Source organism: Anolis carolinensis, chromosome 5, assembly GCF_035594765.1.
Source record: "Anolis carolinensis isolate JA03-04 chromosome 5, rAnoCar3.1.pri, whole genome shotgun sequence".
In the NCBI taxonomy this organism is placed as follows: domain Eukaryota; kingdom Metazoa; phylum Chordata; class Lepidosauria; order Squamata; family Dactyloidae; genus Anolis; species Anolis carolinensis.
The window spans coordinates 166496117-166509914 of record NC_085845.1 but is presented as its reverse complement, the minus strand read 5'-3'; the positions used below and the strand labels follow the sequence as shown (position 1 = coordinate 166509914).

At 44.3% G+C, this 13798-nt stretch overlaps 1 protein-coding gene across 1 annotated transcript; it reads left to right on the top strand.

The window, feature by feature from the left end:
- Positions 1–555: 555 nt before the first annotated feature.
- Positions 556–4345, top strand: LOC134299590 (uncharacterized). The gene is made up of 2 exons (XM_062982843.1): positions 556–2320; positions 4071–4345. Exons 1-2 carry the CDS (start codon positions 773–775, stop codon positions 4110–4112), a joined length of 1590 nt encoding a protein of 529 aa, XP_062838913.1. The 5' UTR covers positions 556–772; the 3' UTR covers positions 4113–4345.
- Positions 4346–13798: the final 9453 nt, after the last annotated feature.

Genomic DNA, 13798 nt, shown 5'->3' with positions numbered 1-13798 from the left:
CTTTTGTTATGATGAACCTGCAAGGTTGCAACATGTCGGAAACTCAGTGCCTTCCATATACTGCTGAGTCTAACTTCCTTCCATTTATCCTTATAATGCAGCAAAACGAGTGATGTAATTGACAGGAGAGGACAGTGTACAACCTTAAACTCCTTTGTAAGTCAATACATTAAATTATAGGGAAGTATGTGATTTGTTAGTGTGATTTTTTATCTATTAGACAGAGCAATAACTGTGTCTCTGCTATGTTTGGGAGATAACACTGGAAAGCATCAACCAGGGATTTATTTTCTTTCTGAGGGTATGCATGCTTGCATTTCGATGGGTATCAGAGGTAAAGCTGGACATGTTTGTTCTTCAAATATAAATATTCAAAGAAGAAGAAAAAGAGGAAAAAGAAGGGGAGGAAAAGGAAGAAGAATTAGAGAAAGAAGGGAGGGGAAGAGGAAAGGAAAAGAAGGAACTCATCCAACCCCTTTTATATTCAGAAAAACAGAGTCACTGAATGAGACTTTATAAGTAGAGATATGGTTTGTATCAGCAAGGTTTCTGCATGTGTCAGAACCCTGCTACTAGAGCCTGGATGTGGCTCTGAGTTTCAGGGTCACTGACATTGATAAGACACCTGCGTCCCAGGACTCGGAGGAGAAACGGCTGATGGACTTGGCGGGGAATTTGCGCGGGGTTTTACTGAGCGGGAAGAGACTGTTCAAATGAGGGGGAGGGTATATAAAGGAGGGTTGGCCGGAGCCTCCCATTCTTGGCTTTTCTGATGTTCATGTTTCCTACAGTAAAAGTTCCTGGTGATACCACAGAGAGTCTCGTGTGTTCATTCAGGAGCGGCTGTGGTGAGCTGACACTAAGCCAAGAATACGGACACCATCCCGCTGTAGCGGTGAGGTGTAACATGCAAGTGGAGGATGAAGAGCTCTTGGGCGCCGGAGGAGGAAGGTCGGAAAGGGCCACTCCCGAGACGGACGCTGAGTTCCACCAGCTGGCGGCCCTGGCGTCATCCACCGCTTATGCCCAGCCAAATGGGGTAACCCAGAGGCGCGGAGTGGTGCGGGGAGATAGCACCGGAGGAGAGGAAGGTTCACCTTCCCCAGGCCCGCAAAAGATGGTGTTTCTGGAGGAGAGGATGTCGGCGATGGAGACCACCCTGGCAGTGATGTCGAGGGCGATGGAGCGCCTGGCGGTTTTGGCGGAGCCGGAGCGAGGAAGGGAACTCCGGGCTAGCTCAATGTGGGACGTGAGCATGGGAAGCAGCCAGGGCTTTGCAGACCTCCCAGCACCGAAGGGAAGGGAAATGCGAAAGGAGCCCGGTGCCCGGCCCAAGATCCTAACGAGCCTGACGCGGGTGGAGGAGAGTGACGACGAAGGGGAAAAGCCTCCGAGAATCCCGGCTACGCTCCCAACTGAGACCCTGGTGCCCCTGGCGAATGCCGGGCGTGGCACAGGACAAAGGGAAGCAGCAGCGGGGCCCACTGGCCCGCAAGGGGGCTTGCGACGGGCGGAGAATTGGGGATTGCCACCACAGGGACCCCTACCGAGACGAGAGGAACTAAGGATCGAGTTTGGGGGAGAGTCCTCTGAACTGGATTTTTTCCTGACCACGGTGAGGGGCTATATGGAGGACAATGCCCACACTTTTAGAACGGAATCCAGCCGGGTACGGGCCATTGGTGCAGTGTTGAAGAGGGAAGCGGCCAGCTGGTACGTTCAACTACACGCGCGGCGCGACCCATGTCTGGGGTCACTCCGACGCTTTATGGGGGCCCTGGAGACCCGTTTCCGAGATCCACTGGAGCAGATCCGGGCGAGGGAGGAGTTGAAGACCGTCTCCCAGGGGCAGAGGTCGGTATCTGAGTATGCGGAGGAGTTCCAATGCCTCGCTGAAAAGGTGCCGGAATGGTCTGCAGTGACAAAGATAGAACTCTTCAAAGAGGGGCTCAGGCGGGAGATCCTCTCCTGGGCGGTGCATCGTGATGAGCCTGACACACTGCGCGGATGGATTCAGCTGGCGGGGCGCATCGAGACATCGCTGGCCCAGGCGAGGAGGCACCGAGGAGGGCTACAGCAGCGGCCGCAGATGAAAGAGGGGAGCCGGAAGGAGGGATCAACCCCAGCCGGGAGGAGAACGGAGCCGACAGGGAACGTGAGCACCAGCAGGAGGGGCTGCTTCGTGTGCGGCCGTTTGGGCCACAGGGCTGCCGAGTGCTGGCAGAGAAAAGGGGAAGGCGGAGGCCCGCCCAAACCAAGAGCCGTGGCAGGGAAACGCGCCGAGGAAGAACCACCGATGAGGCACCACTCGGGGGGGTTGGTAAGTCAGGACAAAGCCATGATAGTGGTCCCCATTCAGCTGGAAAGTGGCAGCAAACAAGCAACCTGCAAAGCATTTGTGGATTGTGGATGTTCCAGGAACATCATCTCCCCTGAATTAGCCGAGGGATTGGGATGCGAAAGAACGAACCTAGAATCCCCAATAGCTTTTTCGCAGTTGGACGGATCCACAGCATCGGGATCATTAGCTAAGTACAGTGCCGAAGATGTAAAGTGTAAGATAGGGAGTTGGGAAGGAAAGGTGTCATTTGTGATATCACAAATAGCCAGCTATAATGTTATACTAGGCATGCCATGGCTGGGGCAGGCCAACCCGCAAATCAACTGGGAGGATAAGAGCATGATCTTCAGGATGAAGTTGGAAGGAGGGAGCCAGGAAGTGGAAAGGGAGCCGGGGAAAAGGGGGGAGGAAGACTCTATCAGGATAGCAGAACTGGCAGATAAATTACCCCCAGAGTATCGGGATTTTGTGGACGTATTTGATGAGAAGGAAGCAGACAGTTTCCCACCGAAGCGAAGAGTTGAAGCGAGCGTATGGAATGGACAAATGGTTACAAACAAACAAAGAAAAGGGAGAATTGTGTGGGGATTTGGTGTTTGTAAATAAGAAATTGTATATTCCTGAATGTTTAAGACGAGAAATGTTAAGGAAGTACCATGATAACAAGGGTGCGGGTCATCTAGGCCCCACCAGGACTATTAAACTGTTGGCCAAACAATGCTGGTGGCCCGGAATGAGGAAAGACGCCAGGGGATACGTCACGCAGTGTGAATTATGTGCAGAGGGAAAAACACCACCGGGGAAGCCCCAGGGGCTATTGCAGAAGGTGGTGGAGCCCATGAGGCCATGGGAATGCGTAGCCATGGATTTTGTAGGCGAACTACCCCCCAGCAGAGGCCACAGATACATTTGGACAATATTGGACCTATTCTCAAAACAGGCACACTTTGTGGCTCTGCCAAAACTCCCTTCAGCTGAAAAACTTGCTGATTTGTATGTGAAGCATGTATATCGCCTACATGGGTGTCCCGACAAGATAATTAGTGACCGGGGAGTCCAATTTACTGCAAAATTTTGGGGAAAATTCTTACAGCTGTTAGGAGCAGAAAGGAACCTGAGCTCGGCCTTTCATCCCGCGACCAACGGGGGGGTCGAACGTACCCAACAGACACTGTGCCAATTCTTAAGGATGTACACCAATTATAGACAGGATGATTGGGCGGACCTTCTTCCGTTTGCTGAGATGGCTTTTAACGGGGCCGTACATTCGGCCACAGGTCGTGCCCCATTCGAAATAGTATACGGACAGGAGGTGGCACCTTTCCCCAGGCTACCCGAGTGGAAGGAAGGGGAGGGCCAGACCGACGAGGAATGGCCGGCCAAAATCAAGCAAGGGTGGCAAACCGTGGTAGAGGCATTGCGGGAAACACAAAAGAAGTACAAGCTCTTTGCGGATCGTAGGCGCCGAGAGGGGGACAAATTGGGCGAAGGAGATCTGGTTTGGCTGAGCACAAAAAACCTGAAATTGGGGTTCCCATCCAAGAAATTGGCTCCACGCTATATAGGGCCATTCAGGGTAGCAAAAAGAATAAACGAAGTGACCTATGAGCTGAGGCTACCAAAGGACCTAGGAAAGGTACACCCGGTATTCCATTGCAGCCTGTTAAAAAAGTATAAAGGAACTCTGGACAGCGGAGAACAATAGTTGTGTTTAATCTTTTCCTTCCAGGACGAAGGGGAGGAGGACGCCATGTCAGAACCCTGCTACTAGAGCCTGGATGTGGCTCTGAGTTTCAGGGTCACTGACATTGATAAGACACCTGCGTCCCAGGACTCGGAGGAGAAACGGCTGATGGACTTGGCGGGGAATTTGCGCGGGGTTTTACTGAGCGGGAAGAGACTGTTCAAATGAGGGGGAGGGTATATAAAGGAGGGTTGGCCGGAGCCTCCCATTCTTGGCTTTTCTGATGTTCATGTTTCCTACAGTAAAAGTTCCTGGTGATACCACAGAGAGTCTCGTGTGTTCATTCAGGAGCGGCTGTGGTGAGCTGACATGCATGTATTGGTCTTTTTCCTGTTAAAGTGGATAGTAGATTGAGTACTCCCTAAACTGTTAGCATGAGGTTCATACATTACATTCACATATATGACAGAAAAATGCTCATACCATAAGACAGAGTTCTGCAACACAAAAGTGCTGAAACATACCCTTTTTGGATCTTATCCACATTTTCCATTAAAAGGAAATTTCATGCAAAATTTAGCACTCTGTAAAGTGGTCCCAGATTATTCTGGAAAATAACTCCACAGTCAAAACCATCATTGTGGCTTGGAATTTTCTTACCATTTTTCTCTAGCTTCTTCACATTAAACATCACATTACTTTGATCCCACTGTTGTAATGACTGCATTCTATGGAATCCGGGGGTTTGTAGTTTGGCGAGGTATTAGAGCTCTCCTGCAAAAATGCTAATTGCCTCCCAAAATTACAAATCCCAGGATTCTTTAGGATGCCACCATGACAATTGAAGCGGTAACAAAGTGCTCTGTTGTGTTTTGAGAAAGATCTTCTGTCCCACTCATACATATGAGGCACATAGGAGTGCACAGATCAGGGATGGGCCATTTTCAGCTGTTCATACAGCGGGCCACCCTTGCTTTTTCATTGGATGGAAGTGATGTGCAGTCACTTCCACTTTTTGCTTTGTCTCATTTTTTACTTTCAAATTATGTGAGAATCCAAGGAAAGCTGCCGCATTGTTTGTGATTTTGTCCAATTTCAATGCAGGTTGCTTGGGGGCTTTGGGAGTGTCCTGTGATGTTTAACAGGCTGCTGACTGGTATAAGAGCCATACATGATCTGTAGGGTGAATACCCCCCCCCCCCGATTATATATTGACCCTGAAACATACAAATGAACCTTACCTGGGAGATCTTGTGCCTCACTAAGTGTCTCACTGCTGCTGTCCCTGTTTCTGTTGGTCCTGGAAGGCACTGGAGTGATAGATAATGATGCTGGGCAGGACAAAGGAGCAGATAAATCAACCTGGGGTGTAAAATGTTGACCCATGCCAGCATCTTCATAGAAAGAGTAAGGAAGGTGGTGATGAGCAGCTTGCAAGCAGGGACTCTTCTGGTGAGAAAATCCAATAGCAAACTGTCCAGAAGCACAATCTGAAAATAAACATTGTATGGTTTTCTGAAGAACATATTACAAACAGCAATTCTAGCTGGTGAGTGTAATGCCAATAGAGTATTGAACATGGTCCAGGTTTTAGACAGCTTTAAAGGAGCTACCCAAGGTGCTGAACCTATGTGGGAGATGGTTCAGCACTTTTGATACATTATTTAAAGTCTGAACTAAAATCTGAACTGGATTCATTCTCCATGGCATGGGATCAACCAGCTGCCACTGAAACATAATATTGCTGGTAGTACTTCAATATTCTCTTCCAACAGTGACTAACCAAACATCTCTTAGAAACCAAAAAGGACCACAAAACATTCATCATTCCCTACCATTCATACCAAGCCACTGTTTCTCATACCAAGAATAGACAAATGATACTTTATAGAAAAGGGTTAACAGATGCTTGGCAATTAGAGAGCTGCTATTTGAACTCATTAGCTAATTTAATTAAGTTCTTAACCCTTTAAAATATCCTTTTTATCTCTGGTTTATCTCTGGCTTGCAGATCTGTGGTCTTCATCTACCTGTCATAGCTAAGTAATATAAATGAAAGTCATCCTTATTTGAAAATAATTTGGCATCAGTGGGAAGTTTTGCTACGTGTTCCAGACATCCTTAATTTAGGCCAGTTATTAATGTAAAAAGATAATCAGATAGGATCATATTTATTCCAAAAATAAAAAACCCATAGCATCCATATATGCTTAACTTATCTAGAATTCTTAGGGTGGGTTACATTTTTAAGAAATTACTCTGGATGGTAGAACAATAGAAGAAATCTTGCCAGGCCATTTTTAATGTTCTGACAGATATAAGAGATGACAAATTAAGTACAGAAGATGTGTTCAGATAACACTCTCCATATTTCTGTCCAGCTCCAAAACATACCTGTTCAGTAAAAATATGCAAATATAAAAATTACCTTAGGCTCTTAGTCAAATGTAGATTAAATAGAGGTACAAATATGCCCTACGTTTACAGAGAGTAAGCCTAGGAGTCAGATGTAGCTACAGGCTAAAGTATGAGAAGCACATACAAGTTCTTACCAACTGTAATTTGGCTGATGCAACTTTGGTAGCTTGTTCCAGTGGAAAGACTGCAACTGCCATGAGAAGTTTCATGATCTAAAAATCAAACATGCAAGAAGTATAAGAAGTGATACTGCTTGGAATCTCAAAAACTTGTAAACAACAGATTCTGCTATTTTATGATACTGTCAACTGTAATTTCCCCCTTGAAGAAAATATGAGGTGATGTGATGAATCATGCAGGTAGGGAAATGGATAAAATATTGTTTCTCTGGGTCTGATCCATTAATAACATTTAGAAGATCAGTACCTTAGGTCTTGAAAGAACTCACACAAAATCTACGGCTGATCTATAAATGGAGGGGAGGGGAAGAAATGCACAATAAATATCTGTATACATTTGTGTTCATATTTCTTTGGCTCTGAAGGTTTCTGCAAATTCCCCACAGTTTTCCTAGGACAGCCACACAATATATATACAGCCAACATGGTATAGTGATTTAAGTAATGGTCTATAACTCTGGAGACTAAAGTTTGAATTCTTGCTTGGCTCTGGAAACCCAACAGGTAACCTTGGACAAGTCACACACTCTCAATCCTAGAAGAAAGCAAAAGTTAACCCCCTCTCAACAATCCCCCCCCCCAAATATTATAGGGTCACCATAAGTCAGAAACTACTTGAAATTACACAACAAATGTAAATGGACACCTGTCAATTTAGACACATTTGCTGTAAATGTGCAACTGTTCAAAGCTGGCAACTGGTCAGTTTTTGGGACTGTTCAGTCAGCTGCCCAAGTGCCGGCTCTTTTTCTTTAAACTGGACATTGGATAGATGATGCCTTTTCTAAAGCATATTATAGAGCTGTCTTAATCCTGTTGCATATATGCCTATGTGTATGTTCACACACATTTCAGTATATTCTACATGTATACATACAAGATCAGGTCTGCACTTTTCAGCCTCTATGCAATGGGAAACATACTAATATCCAATGAGAAATCAAACTTAATCTCAACTGTAATTGGCAGCTGTATAGTATAGGATTATAAGAATATGCAATCTCTAAGCAATTGCCATCTTATTATTTTGATTTAACTATTGTCCTATAGATCTGAAATATATTAGTATATCACTCTTGTCTCAATATACCAGCTCTTGAGTGCATTAATGTGTTAGTAAAGAGGGCAAGGAATGATACAACATCAATAACTACAAACTATCTCAGCTCCTAAAATGATAGAGAGGTACACACTTTTTTGTGTTCTGTCTGTAACTGACAACATGTTTAGCCTTGCATAATAATCTGCCACCTGAAATAATGAAATCGTTTAAGACAATAATTAAACACTGTTTTAGAACACTGACTGGCTTTAAATTTGTTCTTTCTATTGTTGATAATCTTCAGTGCTCAGGTTACAGAAGAATAATTTAACACTGGATTATGAAATACCAGGATTTACAATTAAACACACAAACAGGGAAAATAGAGTTCTTTGCAGTTATTAGTGTGGTTACAGCTTTTGACTATATTCATTATAAATGATTAATAATCTTCTGTGTGAAAGTCATACTTGCTTTGCAAAAGAACAGAGCAAATAGCATCCTGTACTAAAAGCAGGAGACATAATAAAAGACAATGACAAAACGTTCGCACTTGAAGATTACCCTCTAATCAATCCTACAGAATAGCAAAATTGCTGGTGTGAGCCTTTGAAGATACCCATACAGGAGACATCCATGCATGTTTACCCAGAAATAAATTATATCACACTAGAAGGATCTAATTTGCTATATTAAGAATTCCAGTTGAAATATCTATCTAATCTAATACAATATCTATCAATTATTTTGGCATTTCACCATATTACCCATGCATTGAGGATCTAAACTTTAGATTAAGGATTCCCTCTTCAGTCAACTGAAGCGAACCGGTCTAAACCGTTCACACAGTGTTGAGGGTATTTCAAAAAAACCCAAATAGGTTGACCTACAAGTGGTGAGAGACACAGCAGGAAATATAGTCACAATCCCAGTAGTGCAGCAATATAAAAGATCCAAGTTACAGTTAACAAAAAAGAAGGACATATATAAAGAAGTGTTTGGTTTTCTTTTTACCATATCCAGCCATGGAAGACAGCCTGGTGACATTCTTGGCAGGGCTGACTGACATAGCCAGTTCTTTCTGAGGAGTCTGCAGACTGTTACACTTTGAAATCTTTTGGATACTTCCCATTTCGCAGCACCTTTGGTCCCTTGCATTTATCTCTGGCTGGATTCTCCTTAGTAAGCTCCAGTCTCCTCCTAAAGGTACACACAGTGGCCACATATAAAACACAGAAGCTCTGCATCAAAAGTGCCCTCTCCTTTCTCGCTCTCTTGTTTATTCTCAGATCTGCTTGGAACAACTGGAGGTATTATTCTCTTCAGCCAGCAAGGTAATATATGGCCTCGTGATATAAATGATATTACTGCTGCTATGCTGAGCAAGGTTTTTTTTAAAGTCATCCTTGGGATGCTCAGCTTTAGCTTGTAAGGGATGGAAAGTGAGTGGATTAACTCAGAGAAAGCTAAATAACAAGCCCAACATATATTCTTAGCAATAAACCGGATTAATTGATGTTTATTTTACTTTTCTAGCTATTTAGTTACTATGTCTAATCTTGCCCTGAATGTTCATAACCCTCATCAGATGTCCAAGCAAGGGAAGGAGGTGATACATTGTTACATAAAAAGAATGAAACAGAAAGAGGGTCTTATGATGTATCATGGCCAAATATCTGATTGTGTTAAATTATCTTAACGCATTAGCTTTAATAGGGGCAGGGATAATAGAGTAATTAAACCACAATGTTTACTGAGAAAAGAAAAAGACAGAATGTTGGCCACAACATTAATAATAATAATAATAATAATAATAATAATAATAATAATAATAATAATAATAAAGGCCACCCTGCTGGGATCTGCACGCATCATCCGAAAATACATCACACAGTCCTAGACACTTGGGAAGTGTTCGACTTGTGATTTTGTGAAACGAAACCCAGCATATCTATTTTATTTACTGTGTCATACAACGTCGTTGTGTCAATAATAATAATAATAATAATAATAATAACATACTTTATTTATATTCCACTCTATCTTCCCAAAGGGACTCACGGTAGATCACAGAACACATATACAGCAAACATTCAGCGCCGTTATACAGTTAACAAGAACAGACAATTCTCATCTTTTCCATTTCTGGTATCTGGAGGCTGTGCTCGACACCGCCTTCCATGCTGAGGAGCTTTGTCATCCATGGATGTCCTCTGGATCAAATTGCCTCATGGGTGTCTTTTTTACAACCTCCCTGCATTTTAAAAGCAGTAACTATTTAGCTACTCACTACTTTTTGCTTTTGATTTGCTAGGTGGGCAGGGAGCTGGGGCTGATGGAGGGTGCCCACTCCCGACCCGGGCTTGAACTGCTGACCTTTTGACTGGCAGGATTTTTTGCAGATAAGCGGTTTAGCCCGCAGAGCTAAGCCTGGCCCCGTATCATCTCTTCCTCTATCTGTGAATAAAAAATAGTAATAATTTTGGGAAATTGATGATTGTGTGTAATGATGGCTCCATTTTACTCCACCCCTGTTCACCACAGTGCAGAGATCTGAATACACATGCAGAACTCTTAAGTTATACTTAAGTTTTGTTTCAAAACTGAACATCTAAACTAATTAAATTTTAGATTGTACATCAGTCTCTTCACAGTGACTCCTCAAGAAAATTACTTTGTATATATATTTTGATTTATTTTAACAATGTATATGTTTTCATCCAACATTTAGTGTTCTCTGGATAGTTTACAAATGCAAGCAAATTTTTAAATTTAGAGAGAGAAGAAGCAAATTAGCATCGAACAAGAGTGGAACGGCAGGAACTAAACAACAGGTAATTAGAGGCAGAAAACAGTTATTAACCATTTGTTTCTAACTAGACTGAAAGTCCCCGGCAGCACAGCATTCTTCCATATTTGAGTAAAGCTATAGATCTTAGATGAATAATGATATTTCTCTCGTGGCATGCTGTGAAGGCCAGGTGGTGGCAGATGGATTGCATGCTGCTATGTATAAACAGCAATATTTCAGCATGGCATTATTTATACATATTTATTGTGAGAAAACCTGAATGAGCTTATTCATTACTAGGTTACTATAACTCCAAGGAACGCTGTAACTACAGGTTCCAGGGACTGATCTAGGTCTTCATATATACAAAACTGTTCTCTTCTCACTACTAGTTCCTTATTTTTAAACATCACAACAACATAACATAATTGTGCTTGTTCTTAGAGACATCATATCTAGCCATGATGACACAGCGAATGAGAGCCTGTCTGGATTACTGTAACATACTCTATGTGGGACTACTCTTGAAGAAGGTCCAGAAACTTCAGCTGGTCCAAAGAGATTCAGCCAGAGGTTTAACAAAAGCTGGTTACAAGGAACACATAAATCCCTTGTTTCAACTGTTCCAGTGGCTGCTGAACTGTTTCCAAGCACAATTCAAAGTGCTGGTAACGGCATAAAGCTCAAGTCCAGGTTGTCTTTATTCTTCCATATAAGCCTCCTTGTGAAGGGACCATAAGCCAGAAAACAGTAAACTTTTGCCTATGTAGCTTTGCCTCTGCATATGCCCCTCCCTTCCTGTGAGCTGGTGTCTTTCTCAAGAAAGTTCCAAGACCAAAAGTTAGCTTGAAATCAACAAGTGAGGTCACAGGTATCACTTATGCCAAGTGGATGTGGAAGGTGAGGAAGACCCTCAGCCATTGGTCAATTTTAGATAAGCAAAAAGTATAAATTCTTTGTACATGTTGCACATGTTGCGGCAGCCATTTGCAAGTACAAACCTTCTGGGGTATGTACGGCTGTCGCCTTCTCACAGCTGCGGTGAAAATAAACTTTGCTTTTGCATCTCTCATGTGTCAGGACCCAGGCTACAGAGCACCAATAACCATACGCAGAGGCCAGATTCAATCTAATATCTTTATTAAGGAAATATATAAGATTAATAAAAATAAATGTAAAAGTTAGTTCAGAAGCAGACCTTTCAGGAAAGGTCAAAATTAGTCCAAAAAAGCAATGTCCAATATGAAATATTATGATCCAAAGTTGTAATCCAATAACCGAAACACTCACTTTGCCAGGCAAAGTGAGGGGAGATGACAAGGTCCTTTAGTCCATAAACTTGAGCAAGGCTAGGAAATAACTTGATACTTGAAGCAAGGCTTAAAACGTGGAACAAGGTAACAAGGAACAAGAACAAGGTCCGTGGAATAACTTGGTAAAATCCGTGATACAAGGCAAGGTATAGTCCCGGGAAACAAGCAAGGTCCGTAGGTAAACAAAGGCTGGAAACTGGAGCGAAGGCTGGAAAGCAGGGCAAGGCTTGAGCAGGAACGAGGCTTGAAACGGAGCGCGCTGTCCAGACACAACTCGCTCCGGAGGCTGACGAATTGACTCCGCGAAGTTACTACGCGGGTAAAACACCTATATAGAGTCTAACTTTCCCGCCGAAGCAGTTCTCTGGGAACCAGAAACGAAAGCTAAACTCTGGGACCAGATGTTTGACTCCCTAAAGATTCTCACGGAAAGCAGTCTTAATTGGCTACATTCTTAGCTGCAATTCTAGCACTCCTGCGCGAAGCTGCTTCCAAACCCCTCTGTTGTTTACAAAACTCACGGCGCAAGAACACGGGAGATGTGGGCTCTGGGTTTGTTTGACATACTTCTGGGACACAACTTTCTTGCAGGTGCAAGGTTCCCAGATCTGCCTGGGAAAGATCTGTCTGAGAAGATTCCAGTTCTGACTGGGAAGGTAAAAAACCCAAGTTTTCTTCTTCATCAGGGATTACAATGTCCTGAGCAGGACTACAAGGCCCATGGGTCATCACACTATCCCCCTCCTCAAGGCCCCTCCCAAACTGGGACTCTCTCCCCGAGGCGCGAGGTCGCGGCTTGGCGGGATAGGTCTGATGAAAGCGACGGGTTAGATCAGGAGCATGGACTGTGGAGGCGTCTTCCCAAGAGCGTTCCTCAGGGCCAAAACCCACCCAGTCAATGAGATATTGTAGGCGGCGGCGGTGAAAGCGAGAATCCAAAATGTCCTCAACCTCGAACTCCTCCTCCCCATTCATCAAAACAGGAGGGGGGGCCGGTTGGTCTGTATCAGGACGCACACCATCCGCCGGAAGGAGCAGGGAACGGTGAAACACTGGGTGGATGCGCATTGAACACGGAAGTTGGAGTTTGAAAGTCACGGGGTTTAATTGCGCCACCACTGGATAGGGGCCAATGAAACGGGCATCTAACTTCCGGCAAGGGCGGTGGGAGGGCAGAAAGCGAGTGGACAGAAAAACCCGATCTCCTACCTTGATTTCGGGGCCCGGCTGGCGATGTTTGTCAGCGTGGCGTTTATAGTCCTCCTTGGCTTGGTCTAGTTGCTGGAGCAAAAGTTGTTGTACCGCTGTGAGTTCCTGCAGCCAATCCTCTGCTGCGGGAACTTCTGAAGTTTCAATGACAGGGGGAAAGAAACGTGGATGGAAGCCGTAGTTTGCAAAGAACGGCGTTTCTTTTGTAGAAGCTTGAACTCCATTGTTATAGGCAAACTCTGACAGTGGTAACAGAGAAGCCCAATTGTCCTGTTGGTAGTTTACATAACAGCGAAGATACTGCTCCAAAGTGGCATTGGTGCGCTCCGTTTGCCCATCTGTTTGGGGATGATGAGCTGAAGATAAGCGAGAGTCTATGCCCAATAGTTTTTGTAGTGCCTTCCAAAAACGAGAGGTGAATTGAGATCCACGGTCTGTGACTAAACTCTTGGGCAATCCATGTAGTCTGAAAACATGTAGAAGGAATAGATCTGCAGTCTCTTTGGCCGTGGGAAGACCTTCACAGGGAATGAAATGGGATAACTTGGTGAAAAGGTCCACCACCACTAGGATCGTGGTGAATCCACAGGAAGGTGGTAGGTCAGTGATGAAATCCGCAGAAATTATTTCCCATGGCCGAGATGGGGTAGGAAGGGGATGCAGAAGCCCTGAGGGCTTCTCCCTTCTTATCTTGGAGCGCTGGCATACTGGGCAGGTGTTGACATATTTTTCCACATCTTTGCGGATCTTGGGCCACCAAAAATCCCTTAGGATCAGATGCATGGTTTTAAATAGTCCGAAATGCCCTGCTGGTTTGCAGT

What these genes read in the sequence shown, in the direction of transcription:
- LOC134299590 (XM_062982843.1), top strand. Translation starts at nt 773, where the DNA reads ATGTTCATGTTTCCTACAGTAAAAGTTCCTGGTGATACCACAGAGAGT. An exon ending in GGCACCACTCGGGGGGGTTG is followed by an intron (nt 2,321 to 4,070) that starts GTAAGTCAGGAC and finishes TTTTCCTTCCAG; the next exon opens with GACGAAGGGGAGGAGGACGC.